This window comes from Diabrotica virgifera, chromosome 1, assembly GCF_917563875.1.
Source record: "Diabrotica virgifera virgifera chromosome 1, PGI_DIABVI_V3a".
NCBI lineage: Eukaryota > Metazoa > Arthropoda > Insecta > Coleoptera > Chrysomelidae > Diabrotica > Diabrotica virgifera.
The window spans coordinates 161,918,560-161,943,447 of record NC_065443.1 but is presented as its reverse complement, the minus strand read 5'-3'; the positions used below and the strand labels follow the sequence as shown (position 1 = coordinate 161,943,447).

General features: G+C 30.9%; 1 protein-coding gene across 4 annotated transcripts in view; it reads left to right on the top strand.

Moving 5' to 3' along the window:
* LOC114332799 (PDZ and LIM domain protein Zasp) overlaps positions 1 to 24,888 on the top strand; it is a 252,434-nt gene that overhangs the window by 146,428 nt on the left and 81,118 nt on the right. For all 4 annotated transcript variants that reach the window (XM_050645685.1, XM_050645672.1, XM_050645694.1 and 1 more), the window contains exons 4-5: positions 2,678 to 2,811; positions 9,762 to 9,862. In XM_050645685.1, coding sequence (XP_050501642.1) covers positions 2,678 to 2,811; positions 9,762 to 9,862 — 235 coding nt within the window. The remainder of the gene's footprint in view (positions 1 to 2,677; positions 2,812 to 9,761; positions 9,863 to 24,888) is intronic.

Genomic DNA, 24,888 nt, shown 5'->3' with positions numbered 1-24,888 from the left:
TTTGTGTACGTTCCAATTAAACTATTATTGTGGTAACATTGGTTAAACACAGTGTTTTTAAAACTTTTTTTGCCTCCTAGTCTTTTTTTGATAAGTCACCTTTTATCGATATGTGGCTTCTTTTTCAAAATATACCTAAAAATGTAAATTATAAATACATTTTCAGATTATTAACAGGTCTCTATAATCGTACTTAACCATATATACAAAATGTGGTGGATTCGATAAATATTCAAAATATCTCGATAAACACTGGCTTCTCGAAAAAGTCCTAAGAGGCAAAATTGTTTTAAAAACAGTGTGTTTAACTAATGGTGTCACAATAATAATGAAATTGGAACGTTCACAAAAGTTTGGGGGGGTTTAAGGGAACAAAACCCCCATAAAATTTTTATGGGGTGGACAAATTCCACTATAATTTTGTTTTAAGATTTTCCTGCCGTAACAATGATACATGCCCATTTTTAACAAAAAATCTTCAATAGTTTTCGATATATTAAAAAAAATCGATTTTCATTTTGTAACTTCAAAGGGCTGTAACTTTTTTTATGAGCATATTTGTACTAAGGTAAGTTAGGTTCAGTCGAACTATTTTTGATCCCAGAATGCGTGGTATAATTTATGACCAATCTTTTCGGGACACCCTGTATATTTTTTTACCAAAATTAAAATCCTAATGAAAATGAATGAACTAAAGTTTACCTTAGAATTTATCTTAGCAATATTCATTATATACTGACCGCTGTACATTTAAAAAAAAACCGCTTTAAGAAAATTTAAGCTCTCGCATTTTTCACTAGCAGAACTACCAAAAGTACATTAAAAAACTTGACATCATAACAGACTTCTTGAAATTAAAATACAAACAACTTCCAATGATACATTTTATCGGCAAACGTGCATTCAAGCAACCAAATATCAAAAAATAAATGAGAAACCTTACCCTCCTTGTTCTAGCGACGATCCAAGCGATCTTAACCTTTGACCTTCTATCAGAAAACTCTCGCACAGGCATCTGTCAAGGTAAACAAATAATTTGATTTTGTTTATTCTACTCGAAGAGACACTGAAGTGTTTGTCTTCGAAAACTTTTAAAATTTAAACCTTATACAGAATAGAAGAAGAAAATGCTATTTTTAGTGAATACGTATTGAGAATTTACTGGGTAGATAGAATCACCAACGAAAAAGTACTGCGTCGAATGAATAAAATATCTGAAAGAATAATTACTATAGAATATAAAGAATGTCAAAGAAGAGTACAATCTATAAAAACGAGTAAGTGGTCCATTAAATGTAGAGACAAAAATAAAGACCTAACAAAACATAAGATATAATAAACTATTCTAAATGGGAAATAAGCCACAATTTAACTAAAAAAAGATTGTGTTAACGTTTCGATGTCCCGATCGAACGTCGTTGTCAAAATACAAAATATTAATAAATTTAATGTTGTTCTGAAGCTATTTCCTTGTGGCATATTTATAATTACGTATTTTTTATGGGAAATAAGCCACAATTTTACTAAAAAATGAATTTATTAACGTTTCGAAGCCCAAATCGGGTTTCGTTGTCAAAATAGTGTTTTGTATTTTGACAACGAAACCCGATTTGGGCTTCGAAACGTTAATAAATTCATTTTTTAGTAAAATTGTGGCTTAGTTCCCATAAAAAATACGTAATTAATAAATTTAACAAAAATGTTGTTGCTTAGCAAAAACTTCTTCTAATAATTTAATTTAATCTGACTCATTTATCTCGGCAATTCAGACATATATTATACATTTTAAAGTAGAAGACTTTAAAATGATATTGCCAATATTTATGAGTTGCGTTCCTGGGACGACTTTATTAAAAGATAGTTCATTCGATTACATGAAATCAACTTTGACTTAAGAATATCCATCACAAAAAAATTCATAGCATGTGATCTGTCTTTAAAAAGACAACCACATGCAACGGTGACAGTAAAATTCGTTAGAGATTCCATAGTAAATCACGAGGAAAATAAATTACAAAAATGCCAAAAATAAATAGCTTCAGAACAACAATAAGATATTATAGAAGTCCAATGGTCCAATAAGTTTTTAATTTGATATTATTTTAAATATTTTTAAATATTTTATTGGTTGAAAACTTTCACTTTTATTTAGCAGATGCCACTAGGCACCTACTACATCACGTTAGTTGCAATGCGGGAACTAATAGACTGGATAATTTAAACTTGGGTCAGAGATAGAAATATATGCATTCTCTGATGAGCCTCCAATAAGAGGCGAAATCGTCGATTGGAGTGCTGGTTGCGCTCTCTGAATTAAGTAAAAATTAAGACAGTTTTGGCTTCGCATTGCCACTGAATAAAAATGGTATACATTTTGATTTTATATAATAGAACATTGATAGAATCCCGGCCGTAGAAAAATGCTCTGGATGAGAACGGTTTGGCTACACAACGAACGAATTCTTTAGAACCGCTGTAAACAAAATTAGAATATCGTTGATGATATCCGATCTCCGATAGATGAGGAAAATAAAGAAAAAGGAGAAAAATGATTGCCAATTCTTATTTTTAGTAGAAATAATATAAACTTAGTTGTAGTTTAAATGTACAGTGTTACGAGTATAGGGGGTTACTTGCAGCGGTCATATTTATTAATTACAATCATTTTATTTTCCAGCTGAATGGTTCTGTAAACGGTGGACCAAAATTAGTAAATAAACAATATAATACACCTCTAAAACTATATTCAGAGGAAAGCATAGCAGAGACACTTTCAGCACAAACTGAAGTTTTATCTACAGGAGCCTTAGGGTAAGTAAAATATACATATCCCGAATAGCAGTTTTCTACAATGAACAATGGTGGAAAATGTTTAATAAAACTAAAATATTACGATGCAATTATTTTTTATTTATTTTTGAGAAACAAACTTCTTATACTTATGTACCGCTAATTAAATGATGACTTGACAAGATACAGACACATATCGGCAATATATAACATTATCAAATAAGGCAGAAAGGTTCGGTAGGGTCAGACAAAGTTCTTGTACAAGCGAAAGTTTTGACATAAAATCCAACAATTATCTGTTAAGTGAATTAATTCGTTTAAACTTCCTATGCTTCTTTTTTCTTGCATAATCTTTCCCTGCTTAATCAATTGGAGCAAGTTGTATCTCTTTCCACTTGTAGTATGTCCGAGTTATTCCAATTTTCTTGTTTTGATCGTATTTAAGATTTCTGTGTCTTTATTCATCTTTCTCAGAACCTCTTTGTTTGTGACGTGTTCTGTCCCCGATATTTTCAGAATTCTTCTATACACCCACAGCACGAATATTGCCGCAGTTTTACTTTATCGTACTATATACGTAGTATAGTATAATAGATAAAGTTATAGGATCGTGCAAACATTTTTTTTCAGATTTCACTTTTTTTCGACGTTTTGAGTCCCCCTGAGTCTAAAAAACAAATAAAAAAAAACGCTGGACGGAAGGGCCGCCCGAGAACTTTATCGTACCGATCTATTATCGTTATCGTACTAGATACTGGAATTCTATAAAAATAACAAAGTTACTCGTTATTTTGATATTTTAGAAACAACTTGTATACTTGAAAATATTTTATGGTTCTACGCATCATTAATTCCCGCAATAGTCATACTTTCATTTCAAATTAGTCCATTTTTCTTAGAAATTAATAGTTTACAATATTTGCATTTTACTGCATGGATTGTAATGATATTTTGGGAGTAGCCCAAAGCCCAATCTCCTAATTCAAAGTCTATCCTATATACTATGGCGCTTTTATCATGGGGGCGGTTCTCACCACTTCTCGGGGATAGAACATTTTTATTTTCGAATTGCATGGAGCAAAAGGAAGAACTTTAAGAAAATTTAAAAATGCGCTCTATAATTTGATCTTATTTTTTTCACCCGTCCAACTTTTTGAAAGTAGAAATAACACTATATTAAGAGGTATTGCAAAAGAAAAACAATACAGCTACCTTCGCTGCTTGGCAGGTACCTAACGCAGAGATTAGCAATACAGAACATAGCATTACTTCTTCTCGCTCGCTCCAGCTAACCCAGCACTAGCAAAAACCACTGTCTAACCCCACACTTCTCTACAACACGTTACTCTTTCGGAAACAACCATGTTCCACACACTCCCGGAAAAAAAAAAGGGAGTTCCAGTACCCTGAAGAGGCTTAAGCCTAAACGGGGATATAAACAACATGTCTTGATTGAAGAAAAACAATGCATTTAAATTCTGGTGAATGAGGGGTTAAATGTATGTACTTCTCATTTTTTCCTTAAAGTATATTAGTCATATATTTTTTTGCACCATATCTCGCTTAGTTTGAATGTAACCGACATTTAACGGTGCTCGTTTTAAAGGCCTTTTCAAACACTACAAAAGCATGAGCACTTTGAGCATGCACCAAAAAACAAACTCTTTTTACCTACCATATCTCTTTTTGTATTATAAATAGAAAATTTACGAAGGAACGAATCTCTTTGTTATTTATAATTAAAAAAAATTTCTACAGTGTTTTTAGTTTGATGCATAGTTTTTAAGATATTCACAAAAAACCGTCCGAAAACGTGTCATTTTTAAATGAAAATGGCCAATTTTCAACTACGCATAACTCAAAAGTATTGAGTTCTCAAAAAAAGTATAGATCAGTTTTTCCTTAAAAATAGGTTCTCTAGCCACTTCCATGCTTATTTTGACCAATAAATTTTCCACCCCCTTGAAGGGGTGGGAATTGCCCCAAGATAAAAGCGCCATAGTATATAGGGTAGATTTTGTTTCTTGAGCTATTCCCTACTTACTGTGAAAATATCAAGTACATCGATGTAGTAGGATGGAATTCGGAGCCAAATACCCTCATTGACTGCCCTATAATAATGCTCTGCTATGATCGCGTGAGAGGAGACACACACAAGATTCTAGCAAAATTTCAATTTTCTGTAGCTTCTCGAGTTTTTGAGTTACAGCAACGAGTTTTATGTTATTGGAAAGATAATTTTACATTATTTCAAAATATGTAAAAATATACAGCGCGTATGTAAAAAATTAAGATTTTTTTTTCATTTACGATTAAACCGGAAGCCATATTGTGGGTAAAATTTATTGTGCTAATAGATAACAAGGTACTGTATATGTCTGCCAAATTTCAAATTTTAGTTTCTATTACAGAGGTAGTTACGGGCACTCGAATATTTTTTTATAAAAAATTCATAACTTCCCTCCTATGAGGAGTTAAGAAATATGACTAATGTTATTCAATTTACCGATAGGATATCAAAAATATATCAAAAAGAATGTGTGTGTACTTTGTACGCACGTAAGAAGTTATACTTCTATTATATGATTTAAACGAAATTAATATACTTTTTATTTATATTTTGTTTAAATATTAAACTAATTTATACTTACTACTTCTCAAACATTTTTATTAGAACAGTGCCAAAAATTAAAATAATAAAAGAATAAAACACACACAAACACATTAAACAAGCCACAAATGATGTCTGAACATTAATTGTCGAAAAAATTTTTAACTAAATACGTATTTTCTGAAACTACAATTATATAATAAATATACTTACAATCATAAAATGTATTAAAAAAAAAACAAAAAAGAAAGTTTCTATTGGGACTCGAACCAGCGCTGATAAGAGCGGTTGGTATTGGAATTCATTCGCCTTCTTCGCTTAGCCAAGGACACTATGTGTCATTATTTACGAAGATCGACTAACTAAACGGATTAAACTTGTGATATTTTGATATTTTGAAAATTGATCAAATTATTTTAATTTTGAATTGAAATGATTTAGAATTGAAAAAATACAACAAAACATAGAGTAAAAAAACAATATATTAGGTGAATATTGATAGAAATTTTGATGGTTATCAAATTATATAAATAAAAGTATTACATACTATGTATTTTGGCAGATCAAATAGGTAGGTTTATACCCATGATACATTAACAATTATTACGTACCTGTTGCTTTTAAAAACTATTTAAAAGTCACTACAATATTATAAACTTTTTGTTTGTGTCCTCACAACAATAAAACTAATATATTATACATTTGTTTACCTTTACCTTTACCTCCAAACCACAGCTGCCATATCGGATAATTTTTGACATGTCATTTGAACATCCAATCAGAACAAAGTTATAATGCGCATGCGCCGGGCTGATAGGTTTTAACATATAAAAAAATCACCCTCTATCGCCGGTAAAGAAGTATAACTTCAAAAATAAACAAATTCCTTGGAGTCATTTTTGAGAAAATCTAGTTAAAATTTATGTCAAATTTTGACCCCTTAAATATAGGCAACCCATAACTTTTTATGAAAAACGATAATATTCTTGTTATAGCCCCATCTTTGGGCTCTATAAATGTTTTTTCAAATTAAATTTATCTTAAACAAGTTTTTAGATTGGTAGGGAAATGTATCGGGTGGGCGGTCGGCCATGCTGGCCGCCATTTTGGATTTGGAAATGTCAAATTCCGTATTTCTATTTACCAATCGATGAGCTAACTTTAAGTTAAATTTCATTCGTTTCGGTCAAAATTTGCAAAAATGGGCCCCAAATAACCCCCCTATTTCGGCCCCCCTTTGAGAGGTTTTTTCAAAAGCTTAGTTTCTCGACAAAATTCTCTTAAACTTACTCATACCGGATTTCATCGAAATCGGTCCAGTAGTTTTTGCTGGGCGGTGGCGACATACGTACGTACATACGTACATACTTCCGACATGTTTTTTTTATTTGCTTTTTAGACTCAGGGGGACTCAAAACGTCGAAAGAAAGTGAAATCTGAAAAAATTTTTTTTGCACGATCCTACAACTTTATCTATTATACTCATACTGCGTATGTAGTACGATAAAGTAAAACATGTCGGAAGTATGTACATACGTATGTACGATGAAATTCGGTATGAATAAGTTTAAGAGAATTTTCTCGAGAAACTAAGCTTTAAAAAAAACCTCTTTCCAGGGGGGCCGAAATAGGGGGGTTATTTAGGGCCCATTTTTGCAAATTTTGACCGAAACGAATGGAATTTTACTCAAAGTTAGCTCATCAATAGGTAAATACAAATACGGAATTTGACTTTTCCAAATTCAAAATGGCGGCCAACATGACCGACCGCCCACCCGACACATTTCCCTACCTATCTAAAAACTTGTTTAAGATAAGTTTAATTTGAAAAAGTCGTTATATAGCCTAAAGATTGGGATATACGAAGAATATTATCGTTTTTCAGAAAAAGTTATGGGTTGCCTATATTTAAGGGGTCAAAATTTGACATAACTTTGAACCAGATTTTCTCAAAAATGGCTCCAAAGAATTTGTTTATTTTTTGATATATTTTTGATATCTTATCGGTTAATTGAATGACATTAGTCAGATTTCTTAACTCCCCATAGGAGGGGAGGTATGAATTTTCTATTAAAAAATATTGGAGTGCCCGTAACTTCCTTTGTAATAGAAACTGAAATTTGAAATTTTGCAGACATATATGGTACTTTATTACCTATTATCACAATAAATTTTACCTAAAATGTGGCTTCCGGTTGAACCGGAAATGAAAAAAAATCTTAAGTTTTTCAGATACGCCCTGTATATTTTTACATATTTTGAAAGAATGCACAATTACCTTTCAAATGATATAAAACTTGTTGCTATATCTCAAAAACTCGAAAAGTTACAGTAAATAGAAATTTTGCTATAATCTTGTGTGTGTCCTCTCTCACGAGATCATAGCAGAACATTATTATAGGGCAGTCAATGAGGATATTTGGCTCCGAATTCCATCCTACTACATCGATGTAATTGATATTTTCACAGTAAGTAGGGAATAGCTCAAGAAACAAAATCTACCCTATATACTATGGCGCTTTTATCTTGGGGCGGTTCCCACCCCTTCAAGGGGTGGAAAATTTGTTAGTCAAAATAAGCACGGAAGTGACTAAAGAACCTATTTCTAAACAAAAACTGGTCTATACTTTTTTTTTGAGAACTCAATACTTTTTGAGTTATGCGTAGTGTAAAATTGGCATTTTCATTGAAAAGTGACACCTCTTTGGACGGTTTTTTGTGAATACCTTAAAAACTATGCATCGAACTAAAAACACTATATAAAACATTTTTTAGATTATAAATAACAAAGAGATTCGTTCGTTCGTAAATGTGCTATTTATAATACTAAAAGAGATATGGTAGGTGAAAAGAGTTTGTTTTTTGGTGCATGTTCAAATTGGTGTATTCAACTTGAAATAACAAAGGATCGGTAGGTTTAGGTGTATAATGCTACCAACGCCTTTTGTAGTGTTTGAAAAGGCCTTTAAAACGAGCACCATTAAATGCCGGTTACATTCAAACTAAGCGAGATATGGTGCAAAAAAATATATGACTAATGTACTTAAAGGAAAAATGAAAAGTACTTACATTTAACCCTTCATCCACCAGAATTTAAATGCATTGTTTTTCTTCTGCAATACCTTTTAATATAGTGTTATTTCTACTTTAAAAAAGTTGAACGGGTTTAAATTGAATGGTTTTTGTAAAAAATGTGATTAAATTATAGAATGCATTTTTAAATTTTCTTAAAAATCTTCTTTTTCTCCATGTAATTCGAAAATAAAAATGTTCCACCCCCGAGAAGTAGTGGGAACCGCCCCATGATAAAAGTGCTATAGTATATAGGATAGACTTTGAATCAGGAGATTGGGTTACTCCCAAAATTTCATTAAAGTCCATGCAATAGGATAGAATTCGGAGGTAATATCTTGTTCTTAATCTCGCGCATTGACTGGCGTAATAGAAATAGAGTGAAATGCAAATATTGTAAACTATTAATTTCTCAGAAAAATGAGCTAATTTGAAATAAAGGTATGACTGTAATATTCTATTGATTTATGCAATAATCTATACATCTATAGTGTGTCCCCGAAATATGGCATCGAACATTTTCTCAAATGTAGAAATTAATGATGCGTAGAACCATAAAATATTTTCAAGTATACAAGATGTTTCAATCAAAATAACGAGTAACTTTGCTATTTTTATAGAATGACAGTATCTAGTACGATAACGATAATAGATGGGTACGATAAAGTTCTCGGGCGGCCCTTCCGTCCAGCGTTTTTTAATTGATGCCGCATTCAAGGTCCAAGCTTTCATTCTATCCATTATAAAGTCGACAAAACGTAGTATCTAGGTAACCTAACTCTTATCTCCAACTTTAAATCTATTGTGCAGAACATTCTTGCCAGTTTGTTAAAATTTGCTGTAGCCTTTTCTATTTTGATTTTGATTTCCTGGAAGCAATTAGTTGTGAAGTTGATCATTGCTCCAAGAGTGGTATACTCGTTCGACGTTGGTTTCGTTTATGAACAGATTCTTGTTATTTCTTCGAGTTTCCGATATTCTCATAACTTTTGTCTTCTTGACATTCATTGTTAGACTGTATTCTTGTCCACACTTGGCTATTCTGGTCTCCAGCCGCTGAAGATCTTAAATATTTTCGCTTAAGGTGACAGCCGCATATTATATAAAATTGTTAATTGTTAATCAGAACTTCTTTTACCATTATTCCAGCTGTTTCATCCTCAAGAGTTTTAATAGCTCTTCCGAGTAGCCGTTAAAATAAATCGGCGACAAAACGCATCCCTGTCGCACCCCAAGCCAACATACAATAATTAATAAATTTATTTTTAATTGTCTTTTATTCATCTAGTGTAAACTTCAAGAAAAACGAAAGAAACTACGACTCATCTAATAGTGAAGTCCTGAGAGCACTAAAAGAAGCAGAAAACGAACCCAGCTATCCAGATCACGGTATGGTTACTTTGTTAATATTTTTTATATAGAAAGATTAATTTTGTCTGATGTTTTAATATTATATTTTTTTATAATCACAGTGTTCTAATTTCTACTTAGTAAAGATATACTTAAAAAAATCTTGATAGTTCGCATGAAGTTTGACAACCAATCTAGATATTATCACGAATTCCACCCAAAAATATCTGGGATGGTACGAGTCTAGAAGTACTGCGTGTTAATTTAGTTTAATTGAATTGAGGACCTGGGTAAAACCAGACTTTTTAGATGATAGTTCCAGCCAACACAGTGCATCCTTATCTTAACACGTGGTATTAAAGACTATTAATAAATTATTACCATAAATAAAGTACATTTAAAAAAATTTCAAGACAAAATATACCTTTCGTTTCTTATAAATGTTTACTATCCAAAATATAGAAGGTCAAAATAATCACAAAAATTCAACACAAAAAAATTCTATTCAGCTTTGCTACATTGTACGTGCTCCCAAGTACTGCAGTTTTAGTATGGTTTTAGTTTTTCAGCTACGTCGACGTAAAGTTTTCTGACCGCATCTGAGTGTTTACGTTTTTATAGTTAAAAGCAGACCATTCAGTATTCTTTTGCTATTAGTATGGCGAAAAGTTCTTTGAGTTGTTCTACTTTCAAGTGCTTTCAACATTATTTTACTATTTTGGAGTTACCAATATTCTTTTTTTGTGATTGAATTTATAAAGCATTTTGTAAAAACCTCCACCAATTTTTAAATATTTTCCTCCCTTCATAATTATTTTCTTACACCTGTCCACTCACGTACACTATATCAAATAAAATAAAATAATTTTTTAGATGAACGTGTTTTTCATTTCAAAGGAGGTTACTTATCAGACCATAAGTAAACAGGGTGTATGCATGTCTCACTAAGCCACTATTTTGATTAAAGTAAATGGTTGAATTTACTCTATAATCTCTATATCAAGGAATGTAGATTTTTGCAACTGGTGTTTTGTAGTCGAACATTGTATTCGTGGGTTATAGGCCGTGGTCTGAATTTTTTTGCGACTTTTAGTCTGCACCTACGATATGCTTGATGTGAGCGATGTTAGCTTACATCTACATACTATCCAGGATCCTTTTTGACAATGTCTGCTGCAGTTGCAAGACAAATGAATTGAAAGAAACAATTCCAGAACACGACATAATTCAGTGCACTGGAATAATAGTCGAGGAAATGAAGCTGAAAAAATGGCAAAACCTCGCAATTTTTTCGTCCAGCATCAATTTGTACAAACATTTGGGATTAGGCTCATTACACCGTCTAGTTCATTTTCTATATTGAGCGGTTGTACGCTTTTGGTTTTTTAAGGGTGAAAACTACCCCTAATTTTAAAAAATTATAATATAACATTTTAAACTTTAATATTGTCAACATTTGGTTCTTATCAGTTACATAATGACTGTTTTATGCTTTAAGATATACTATCATAATATTTTAACCCTTAAAACCAGCCTTGTTGGAGCTATATATAAAAAATTTACTTATCCTAAAAGAATAATTTTGGCTTGCATCGATTTACATAAAAATTTGGGATTAGGATCATCTCACCCTGTACTTCATATTCTATATCATGCTGATATCATGCAAGTGCGTTGATTATTTTTAGGGGTGTAAACTACCCCTTATTTTCAAAAATTATATAAAAACATTGTTTTATTTAAAAATGGGTAAAATTTGGTTTTGATTGGTTAAACATTGATTGTTTTATACGTTAGGATATAATATTATAATATCATAATATTTCAACCCTTAATAACATTACAGTATTTATAGGTAGATATTTTAATAGATCTATACAGAAAAAAAAGTAGAATTAAAGAATTACAAAAATATCTATTTACACAAAAATACGAATTTAAAAATATGTACAAATACAAACACAAATAGTTTTTTAGTCATCTTCCAGTATACGAACCGGTTCTGTGGTATTATACATACATTGAAAATTATCCATAAGCGGACTATCCGAATTTTTCGAAAAAAAAATCGTTTTATAAACATAGCTCTTTCATTTTTGACAATAAAAAGTTTTTTCAAAAATGATTTTGTAGGATTTTTGAAGAGTTATAAGACTGTGTAAACTAAATTCCGTAATATCCCTTAGTTTTTAATTAGGGTGAGTTTAAAGGGCTCGAATAAGGGGGTGTTTGCTCGTAAATAGAGTTTTAAACAGCTATATCTCGCTAACTGTTCACTATAATGAAAATCTATGCAAAAGGAAATTTTAGTTGTTAAAAAAGCTGCAATGTGTGGTCCATCATTTTTTTCGTATCTTTAGTATTTTCGAAGATATTTTGAAGTAAATGGTGAAAAATGGGGAATTCCAAAAAATTAATTTTTTTTAAGCTCCAATTTTTCTAAAATTAGGCCTTTTAAATAGGTCAAACTTCTTGGGTGTATTAATAATACAAACATAAAAGGAATTACAGTAAGGTGAAGACCAATTTTTAATTAGGAGGGTAGTTAGGGGGTTGTTTTCACTGATTTTTTCATAGAAATAAGCAGGTACCGACCTTTTTTTGATCATAAACCGCTTAATTTTCAGGCTAGAAACTTTCTATTATTATTTTTTGAAAGGCCTATATTTATGTTTTCCTCGAAAAATGCAAAGGTTTTTCGTTATTTTACTTTGAATATTTCAAATTATGCATTTGACGAAAAAGCTAACTTTTAACATGCCGTATCTCGGTCTGTATTGGTCTCAAATATATTACTGAAAAATAATTTGGTTTGTGTTACTAAAAGATACAATTTTGATATCTACAGTTTCTTTGATTAAATGCATATTTTTCAAGGTATTCTCAAAAAACCCTCTAAAAAAGTCGATTTTTTCATCGAAAAAATGTTACTTTCAAGCGCGAATAACTCGAAAAATATTAGTTTTACGAAGAAAATGCAAAATACATTTTTTTCTTAGAATTACTTTTAACATAGATTTACATGGTGAAAATGTAATAAAAAATTCCCGCCCCCGAGATGGGGTGGCAACCACCCCCAAGGTTTTAGCGTACAGCGGCATGATATAGAAAATGATCCTTGGACTATTCCCTACCTTTTGTGAAAATTTCAAGTAAATCCATGCTGGACGAAAAAATTGCGAGCCAAAATGCTTCATTTCCTCGACTATGTTACCCCTCCCTATTAACTTAATTATTTTTAGCACATAAGCAAAACGGTCGGACAGGTCGATTTTTAAAATACTCATAGTATATTATAGCATCAATGTTTCGAAGTTTACTCAATCCCTCTTCAGGTGACAGTCATATTGAGTCAGGTGACACAGTGATTTTTTTAAATAGGAAAGTACATCATGTGACATCTAATTTAAAAGCTTTTGAAATACTGATTACAAAAATGTATAGTAATTAAATACTTCTTAAGAGCGTAGGCGCAAAATTTCCTTTCTAATGCTTTTTAAATGAAATCATTTTTTTCGAGTCCTGAGAAAACTAATAAGTATTTTTTAAAAATTTAAACGCAGACTGAGAGATTACAGTATTATCGACGGTAAAAATTCCCTGAGAACTTCTATAATGTTTATTCTAATAAGTTACAGGGAAACTTAGTGTGATTTTTAATTTCAAATACCTCATTCAAAATAAATTTTTCGGTTATTCTAAGGGACTTTCGGGCCTCGGTAATAATATAATCATTTATTCTGCGTTTAAATGTTTCAAAAATACTTATAAAGCTGTGTTTTTAAACCAAGAGGAGTAAAACATATTAGTTTTCTCAGGATTCGAAAAAAATTTATGTATTTAAAAATAATTCTACCTAAATTTTGCGCCTACGCCGCCAAAAAGGATTAAAGTACAGTACAACCTGCCATATCCGGATCTGTCATATCCGGACCTCCCCATATCCGGACAGTTCTGCGCCGTCCGGATCTACCGAAATCTACCGAGAAAGAGTCCTGCTGTTGGACAACGCACTAAAAGAAGAACTAAAAGATGGCGAAATAATGTATTATAGGATCTATAAAACGTGTCTATCGACGAAAGTTATTGACGGCGTTGATTACTGGAATGTATGAATGAAAAAACCTTTCAGTGACTGTAAAAGAAGTAGTGGTCTTGATATCCTGAATTTTTCATATCCGGATCGGTCTGTCGCCACATTGATCCGGATATGGTAGGTTTGACTTATACATTTTTATAATCAGTATTTCAAAAGCTTTTAAGTGAGTTGTCATATAATGTACTTTCCTATTTAAAAATATCAAAGTTATGCCTGTCACCTGAAGAGGGATCACGTATAGTTCGAAAAATTGACGCTATAATATACTATGATTATTTTAAAAATGCGTTTTGGTTATGTGCTAAGTATAAATAAGTTAATAGGGAGGGGTAACACTTATTCCAGCGCACTGTATAAACACCGAATACTAACTATTCTTTTGTTTGTAATATGTGAAACTTCTGTATATCATTTACTAAATCTTGATTTATGATATTAACAAACAATATCTCAATATTGTTCTTGTTTTGAACTTTTACATCCGCACCATTTTCGTGGAACAAAACCACAAATTTTAATAGACTTCAGTTCTTACATTGGAAATTTATTTAGTTCACTTGGTGTTGAATAATATAAAAATATTTACAAAAAGATTTCAAAATCTAGAAAATGTTAAAGAAGATTTTATTCTGGCTTTCTATTATGTATTATAAATTTAGTTTTATTATGTTTTTTTTTGCATACATGTGTTATTGTCTACTATAAATTATACAATCTGACACATACACCTTGACAAGTTTGGTGGTAAATATAAATGTTGGTTTTGTCTTGTTTACAAGTCGATTTTAAAAGTGTCTTTACCGATTTTCATTTCAGAATATCAACATCGGCGTTTCAAAAAGGCATATTTTAATTCACTTCTTCATTCTCAACTGAACTATGCTTTTTGCCAAAAACACCTGTAGATTCAGACTGATTCAGACTAAGATCGAGTTACTTTAACCAGAGACCAACCAAAATATTTGACAGTTTGACAAAAACGTCATTAGTAATCGAATCCTAGATTAATCATAATCGACCAATAGGGATTTTCATTCACAGTCATTTGTTTCGAGCTTCTCTCATGTGTCACATAATATTAATATGTCTACGTCATAAGTTATTGGCATATACCAATGATACAAACCAAAGACGTATGACGTAGATATATTAATATTATGTGACACATGACAGAAGCTCGAAACAAATGGCAATCGATGAAAAGCCTTATATATGCGCATTGTGGATATTTTGGTTAGTCTATCTAATACTCGACTTGACTCTTTGAATTATTCTAAATTATTTTTTTTTGGTGTGTTAGTAGTTCTTTCTTTGATTTAGTGTAAAATTAAATTTAATAGAAGTTCATACATAGTTCTTAAAAATGTCGTAGCTATTACCAATAAAAATACTATATCATAAAATAATTAAATTTTATTCCGAAAATATGGTGTCAAATATCTTTCTTAAGATTTTTGACTTCTAAAGCTAAACGTTTGTTTTATACCTAACTATATTTTTCGTGATACTTGTTTGGTTTTGTTTCCATTTTTCAAAATTCTTATTTTACGTTAAAGTTTAATATTTCAAAAAAATTCACAGGAAGAACCAGAATGTACTCTAATTTTATATAACTTGAGAATTTATGCTGTTCGTTTCCTAACGCACATCCCCATCCCATACTTTTTCTTCTACAATCCATTTTACCGCTCTAATGTATTATAGAAATACTTTTTGCGTGAAGTACTAGCAAATATTTATTAAACTTAATCATATCTCAGAGGACAGAATATTTTACTTAATTATTATCTACTTGAAGGCGTTGCTAAAAGATATATACTCCATCTAATTTACTTACCGTTGCACGTCATCCGCGTCATAGCTGGTGACGTCACATAATACCAACACGAAATGTTTAGGCGGTAGATGTGTTCATTTTTAGAATCACTTTGCCGAGTACACTGACATTACAGCCACTAGACATATTATGTTATATACGCGTAGAAATAATATTTAAAGATTTGTATTAATGTTAACTTAAAAAATACACAATAATATGTTTTATTTAATTTGTATGAATGGATTATAAAGCGTTTTTATGAAGCACATTTGTTCGGAATACACTGTAACTATAATCGAACGAAGGTGATATTTTGGCATAAATTGGTAACATTTATTTGACAGTTGCGGTGATGACACTTCATATTTGTTTATATTCTTTACTATAAGTATTTGTTTCATTATATTTACTGTTTTTATTATGTACTTTAACCTACGATTATAACTTAATTCTTGTTTTTTATTTCTAAAGTTTTTATTTAATTACATTGAATATTAATTTGTTTTGCTGTATAATCCACTTCCGCAAAAATTGTGTAATGTATTTAATTTAAAATGAATGAATGTAAGTAAATTAGATGGACTGTACCTTGATAGTTTAATGAATGTAGGTAATTCACTGATGAAAATTTCATTATGGGCTTTGGACCAAAGTTTCACGCCTATGTGTTTTAAATGCAATATTTTTTTTCGAATCCTGAGAAAACTAATAAGTATTTTTGAAAAATTTAAACGCAGAATGAAAGATTGGATTATTACCGAGGGCTGACAGTCTCCGAAAATGTTTATTTTAAGAAGTTACAGGGGTGAAAAAAAGAGACAATTTGATTTGTGATCAAATCACAGTCAATGTGATTTTTAATTTCAAATGTCTTATTCAAAAGAAATTTTTTGGTTATTTTAAGGGATTTTCGGCTCTCGGTTAAAATGTAAATTTTTTAGTCTGCGTTTAAATTGTTCACAAATACTTATTAGTTTTAAGGCATTAAAATGCAAATGCATTTTAATACAAAGTTTAATGCATTTAAAAAACATTGGCGCGAAATTTTGCCTACGCCCTTAAGAAGACTTAACCAGATAAACTGTTCACTAATGGACATTTTATTTAAAACCTATTTTCTTTTTTTAACTAACACGACGCTTTTTCAATTGAAACCCATCTTTGCCACGTTAGCATTGGAAACACGTTCTGCATTGTTTGTAAACATCAGGCTGATCAGTTCCTGTCATTTGGATAAGAAATTGTATTTGTATTGATGTATTCCTGTCATGAGGGAAGCAAAATCCCATCTTGCGAATGAGTTTATCTAACATCCTACGGAATTCAGGGAAAACGGTTTTAGCATGGTATAACTAGACAAGACCAAACCAAGACATCCAAAGTAAAAGTTATCCTCCAACACCAAATTGTTCTATATGGTCCACATAATGTTCAAAAAAAAGTCACACCATTTTAAGCGTCGGGTTTGAGGGGGACAAATCGGTAAATTCGTAGTTTTTTAGGTTTTTCGTCAATATTTCTAAAACTATGCGGTTTAGCATAAACAACGTTCTATACAAAAATGTTCTACCTTAAATTTGACATAAAAAAGGCCCTATGCATAATCCTTCTAAAATGAACGGTTCCAAAGTTACGGAGTACATAGTCCATGTGGTGAGACCGCTCCCGTCTGAAAAAATTTCTGATTCGATTTCTTTGTGGATTCCTATTCAAAAATGTCCCATTTAAACAAATTGAAGGGTGCCGGGCGGAATTTTTGTGCAGAAATTGTTTAAACAATTTTTTTAAATAAATACAAAAGATCCTTTTTTGCTTTTTTGCTCCGGAACATATAATTTTAAGTTTTGTGGGTCATTTTAAACAAGAAAGGTATCTTGTAAATTTTCTTAAAAAATGATAGTTTTCGAGTTATAAGCGATTTAAAATCTGAAAAATGCGAAAATACGCCAGGAGGAAAATACGCCAAATTTTTTAGGTGGCCAGATACTTAAATTGAAGATTAAACATTCAGCTTCAAGATTCTGAAGAGTGATCGCGTCTAACCTTAATTTATACCTTTGTTTTTTAATTGTTAAATATGCGTGTTTATCCGATTTTTTGCCGGTGCGGAGAGCTTTATTTCAAAAATCTCCTATTTTCCTCCGAAAAATATTTTTTTTAGATTCTTTGGGATATTCTAAATAAAATAAGTTTCTTGACATTTTTCTCAAAAGTTAATAGTTTTAAAGGTATAAGCGATTTAAAATCCGAAAAATGCCAAAAAATCGCATTTTTGGATTTGAAATCGCTTATAACTTTAAAACTATTAACTTTTGAGAAAAATGTCAAGAAACTTATTTTATTTAGAATATCGAATCTAGAAAAATTATTTTCGGAGGAAAATATGAGATTTTTGTCGCATAAAAATCGGATAAACACGCATATTTAACAATTAAAAAACAACGGTATAAATTAAGGTTAGACGCGATCACTCTTCAGAATCTTGAAGCTGAATGTTTAATTTTCAATTATTTAAGTACCTGGCAACGAGGCAACCTCAAAAATGCTAATTTAAATATCAGTTTTTAGGCCTCGAAAATGCGTAATTCCGCATTTTTCAGATTTTAAATCGCTTATAACTCGAAAACTATCAATTTTTAAGAAAATTTACAAGATATATTTCTTGTTTAAAATGACCCACGAAACTTAAAAATATATGTTCCGGAGCAAAAAAAACGTAATCTTTTGTATTTGTTTAAAAAAATTGTTTAAACAATTTCTGCCCAAAAATTCCGCCCGGCACCCTTCAGATTTGTTTAAAGTGGACATTTTTGAATAGAAATCCACAAATAAACCGAATCAGAAATTTTTCCAGACGGGAGCGGTCTCACCACATGGATTAGAGGTAGTATAGTATAATTGGTCCAAAAAGGCCCAACCCAGACATCCAAAGTAAAAGTTTTCCTCTAACACCAAATCGTTCTATATGGTCCACATATTGTTCAGTAAAAAGTCACACCATTTTGAGCGTTCGGTTTGGGGGTGAGATAGGGGAAAAATCGGTAAATAAGTAGTTTTTTTAAATTCTCCGTCAATGTTTCTAAAACTATGCGGTTTAGCGTGAACAATGTTCTATACAAAAATTACAGAGTTACGGAGGGTGAAAAATTGGAAGCCTCTTTTCTCTTACAAATTAGCGCCCTTTAAATAGGTGGTGAGGTTGACGTTTCTTCAAAGGCTTATCACTAACATACCATCGGCCACTGAAATAGCAAATTTTATTTACAGAACACAATCCTGTTAAAGAAAATTTATTTCATCAGTAATAATATTATAAATTGCCAAAAAAAATATAAAAAGTATCGAAAACCTCCACTTTCACCCGAATAGTTTTGTATAGAACATTGTTTAGACTAAAGCAAAGTTTTAGAAATATTGACGAAAAACGTAAGAAAACTATTAATTTACCGATTTCTCCCCCATCTTACCCCCAAACCAGACGCTAAAATAGTGTAACTTTTTACTGAACAATATGTGGACCATATAGAACAATTTAATGTTGGAGGAAAATTTTTACTTTGGGTGTCTGGGTTAGGCCTTTTTTTGGACGAATTATATACCACCTCGTAACTTTGAAACCGTTCATTTTAGAAGGATTATTATGCATGGAGCCTTTTTTATTTAAAATTTAATGTAGAACATTTTTGTATATAAGGTTATTCATGCCTAGCTCAAACCGCATAGTTTTAGAAATATTGACGAAAAACGTAAAAAACTACGAATTAACCGATTTATACCCCCTCTCCCACCCAAACCCTACGCTCAAAATGGTGTGACTTTTTTCTGAACATTATGTGGACCATATAGAATAATTTGGTGTTGGAGAATAACTTTCACTTTGGATGTCTGGGTTATGCCATTTTTTGGATCAATTGTATCATACTATTTTGAACCAACCAGTAAGCTGTCATCGATACAATGGAAGACAAAAAATCCCCGCCAACAAAGAAGTTTAAAGTTCAGCCTTATGCAGGAAAGGTGAAGTTAACATTTTTTTTTCTCACGAAGTACCTTTGCTCATAGAGTTTACGGAACCCAGAGTGCATGTCAACAAAAATCTATATATTGAAACTTTGAATAAACTTTATCAAAAAATAAGACGAAAACGTCTAGAGAAGCTCTCACGTAATGTCAGTTTTCTTCACAACAGTAATAAAGTATCCACCTCATAGTCCGGATCTATCATCATTCGATTTTGGACCATTTAAAAAGGCGTTAAAGGTAATAGTTTTCAGTCGGATGAAGAGGTGCTGGACCCGAGAAATTTTTGTGAAAAATATTCAAATATATATTATTCTAAGCCATTAACAAACATTTTTTTGAGAATATCTATTAGTTTAAATAAAAAACGACTTTAAAAATTGAAATTTTTACACTTTTAAATCCGCCATATTGAAAACTTCGTGAGATGTTGCCAAATCTATAAAAATGTTTAGTTTCTCAAGGGTCGTATATATACGCATAAAAAAGCATATTTTATACGAAAAAAAGTTAAATACATTTAAAAATATCATATTTATTATTTTTAGATTTCTGCATATTCAGATTAAAAATTTTAAATACAATATTATTCATAGTTTCAAATAGATTAAAAAGTAAAAAGTAGTAGCAAGATGTAGCAAATGTAGCAGAAAGATGTATGTATACATACATCTTATATCTGTTATAACAAACCTAACCAAGTCAAATCTAACCTAACCCAACCTAAACAAAACTAATTAAGAAAAAATATATTAGTGAGTGAATATTAGTGAATCATACATATTGTAAATTGTTTAAACACGTAATAAAAAAAATTCTGAGTTAAAGCTACGGCAAAAATTGGCAACCTCGCACATTTCATGATGTCAATTGTTGATTGTCGTTGCAACAAAAACATTAAAAAATAAGATGGAAAATTTATTATCTTGTCAAATTTTCGAAATATTTTATTACAATCCCGTATTCCAATAAAGAATATGAAACATTTCGATCTAATATAAAATAAATAAAAGGTTAGTAGTAATATATACCTCTAATATATAAAAATATGTATGTATTAAATTAGTGTGACAGTTTAATCGTCTAGCACCGATGAACAATTACAAAATGCCGTAAAAGAATTCTTCGAGCAACAGTCACAAGAATTGTTTAACACGTTGACGGACAGTGCGTCAAATATATAAGCAAGTTTTGTGACACTATATGAATTTATAGAATAGGGAAATTGCTGAATTTCTTTTAGCGCTTATAGTCTATGGCCTATGAAAACAATAAGATCTTTAACATTTTTGTAAACATGTGGACGACTACCATGGATGTCGTGTTATATTTCATATGCATTCTACCGACTTTTTCTCACAACTCGTTATTTTAAAAATACAAATCTTCTATAGAGGTTGTGTCACATTATATCAATGGAAATTAGACGGCCATAGACGTTCTGTCCGTCAACGTGTTAAGCAGGGTGTACATCGGTTGTTGAAACATGCCAATAGGAAAATGCCTTAGATGCGGTTGTAATTATTATATTACTTGCAGATATATTTATCAATTAATTTTTTCAGGACCAAAGATGGATTTCAGCTGAATAAGCCACGTACTATATTCTCTGAGATTTTTTTTATTTAGATTAATGCCTTGACAACTAATGGCCATTGGCATTCTCTGAGATTAATTAAAATTTTAATAAAAAATTTTGCAGTTGAAGTTTTAATTTCCGTGAAGTTGACAGTAGAGAGTCTTTCTGTAAAAATTCTTTATTTTCTTCAATTTTTTCATTTTCTTTTCCTTGATCGTGATACATTTACCGCAAGGATTATGAACGCCTATATAGTCATTAATTTGTAAGTATAAATTGGTAAGTTGAAGAGTTTGTGAAAGTGTCTGTACATAGAATTCGTAGTAGGTGTCAAGTAGATGTGTTGTTTGACTGCATTTATAGATTTTTGCTTGGATAAAAGTTAAAATACCGTTCTTGCTAGTTGACAAATACAAACCACTTTTTGCATCATATTTCTTATTTGCTTCGTTGTGTTTAGTGCTTATGTATAGGCATATTTATCCACTTCTAGCAGAAAATATTACAGCTTCTCCTGATTTATATTTTTCTTTCTCTAATCACTAAAATGCACAAATGTACAGAAACGCATTTAAGTGATCTTTAAGATTGGTTTATGATATCTATTAACGCGATTATTTTTATATCCTTTTTTACCAAACAGTAATTATTATTTCATATTTTCTTGTCATTTACAAACTCGAATTATTTGAATTCGAGCTGTGGGTGTAGGTATAGAAGAATTCTGAAAATATCACGGACAGAACATGTTACAAACAAAGAGGTTCTGAGAAAGATAAACAATGAAATGGAAGTCTTAAATATAATACAAAACAAGAAAATTGGAAGGGTTCTAAAGCTGTTGACTTATGGCATGTTTAAGTTAAATCTTATGTTTATACAGTGCGTCCATAAAGTAACGCATAAATTCATTAGTTGCTAAATAAACAGCATTATTAGAAATTCCCGAAACAGGTCGATTTTTGTTTTTAAATTACGATTTTTTGTCATATATATCTTACTAGTGACCTCATCCATCTCAGCTCATTTGAAAGGGTATTTAATTCTCTATTTAGTAATATAAACATTAAAATAATTATTTATATAGGGTGTCCAATTTTTTTTTAAATTAAATTAATTGACACGAAAAGAAGAACGTATGAAATTTATTTAATTCTAAATACATTTTACTGCTGTCAGAAAACAGAAAAAATATTATTTGAAAAATAGACACTGATTTTCGCTTAAATCAAATGTCCAAACTGACATGAGGTAGGTGGGTGACAGCTTTAACATTTAATTTAAGTGAAAAACCATATGATTTATTTGTCAAATATACATTTTTTCCTGTTTTCTGGCAACATTAAAACGTATTTTCAATTAAATAAATGACTTACATTCTTATTTTTGTCTCAATTAATTTAATTAAAACATTTTTTTTGACACCCTGTATAAATAATTATGTTAATGTTTATATTACTGAATATAGAATTAAATAGCCTTTCAAATAAACTATCACATGATCATTATTCTTATTAAAAAAAAATCATCGATTACGTCTTCACGCCCAGATGGATAACGTAGCATGATATAGTCGCTAGTATGATATAATATACGTAAAAAATCTGAATTTAAAAATAAAAATCGCCCTGTTTCGGGAATTTCTAATAATGTTTTTATTTAGCTAATAACGAATTTATGCGTTACTTTATGGACGCACTGTATATGGAATTAGCCACACTAAGGTTGTAATGATAATTAGATACATATTTTTCCACCTACCTCTACCGAAAGTATACTTTTCCGGACCTGATTGTAGGGAGCAAAGTCGTACTTTTCCTCCCTAGGGAGGAAAATAAAAGTGACGTCATGGTACTTCATTAATGAAATATAACTTATTGACGCCCTGTAAAATATTTATTTTCTATTACGTAAGTATCTATACATTTTAACGTTTATTTAAAAACACCCTGTATTTTGCAGAATGGTAAAAAACAGTAAATTGTTATTCTGACTTAACAATGTTTACATTAATAATTTGACTTATATTTGACAGTTGACAGTTATATTGTACCTATTTGTTAATTTTGTTGGTTAGTTACATAAATAAATTAAGTAAAAAATGAAAAAACTACTTGTTATTTGAGGAAGGTGGAAAAACCATATGTATAACATGGGATGTTATGTATACAAGGTTATGTATAACCTTGAATGATTACTGCCCTCCGCTACGCGTCGGTCAGTAAACTTCATTCTCGGGAGGAAAAGTAGCACTTTCTTCCCTTGTTATACAAATAGCTATTTCCACCTACCTCTACCGAAAGTATACTTTTCCGGACCTGATTGTAGGGAGCAAAGTTGTACTTTTCCTCCCTAGGGAGGAAAAGTAAAAGTGACGTCATGGTATTTCATTCATGAAATATAACTTATTGACGCCGTGTACAATATCTATTTTCTATTACGTAAGTATCTATACATTTTAACGTTTATTTAAAAACACTCTGTATTTTGCAGAATGGTAAAAAACAGTAAATTGTTATTCTAATTTAACAATGTTTACATTAATAATTTGACTTATATTTGACAGTTGACAGTTATATTGTACCTACTTGTTAGTTTTAGTTCTAATAAATTTTGTTGGTTAGTTACATAAATAAATTAAGTAAAAATGAAAAAATGACTTGTTATTTGAGGAAGGTGGAAAAACCATATGTATAACATGGGAGTAAAGTGCCTTTTCCTCCCTTGAATGATTATTGCCCTCCGCTACGCGTCGGGCAGTAAACTTCATTCTCGGGAGGAAAAGTAGCACTTTCCTCCCTTGTTATACAAATAGCTATTACCTAGAATACTTAACGTTCCGGTTTCCACTCTGCAAATCACTGTCAAAAGATATTAAGAACAATAATTTGTTGATAAGGTGTATACAACCGACAAATTGTTGTTATTATTAGGGTTGTGTCATATTCCTGTCAACAAAAAATAGTACTCCCAATGGTGGTTGTACGCAAGAGGCTGGAAAGGTATGAGGATGTTTTTATGCTCTGTGATACATCAATGTGATTGTCCAAGGCATGTTTGCATAAATAAATAACAAACATTTGTTATAGAGAAAGACAGCAAATATAAAATAAGTGATTGATGTGATCGTTCATGGGTATTCTTTCATTTTCCGACTGTATGTGTGATTTGTCGAAATTCCTGTTTTTAATGTGTGTTCCATGCTCGATAACCCCTTACGCTTAATGGTCTTGCAGTTTCCCCCACATAGAAATTGCTGTATTCACAGGGTTATTTTTAGATGTAGTCCTTAGACCTCTCCTTCTTTGACTCTAGATGCAGTTCTTCCCACACTGGCTACGATGTACGTACGTACCTACTACGCTGCCGACTCGAAAGGGTTAATAACGATAGTCAATATCACAAAAATATCTATTTAGAATATTTACGCATACTATGGTATCAAATAGAAAGTATTTTATGCAATTAATTAATTTACAATAATTAATTTCAATTTATCAATTTTGTGAGATCATGGTACTGTTTAAAATATTAATCCACATAATAGG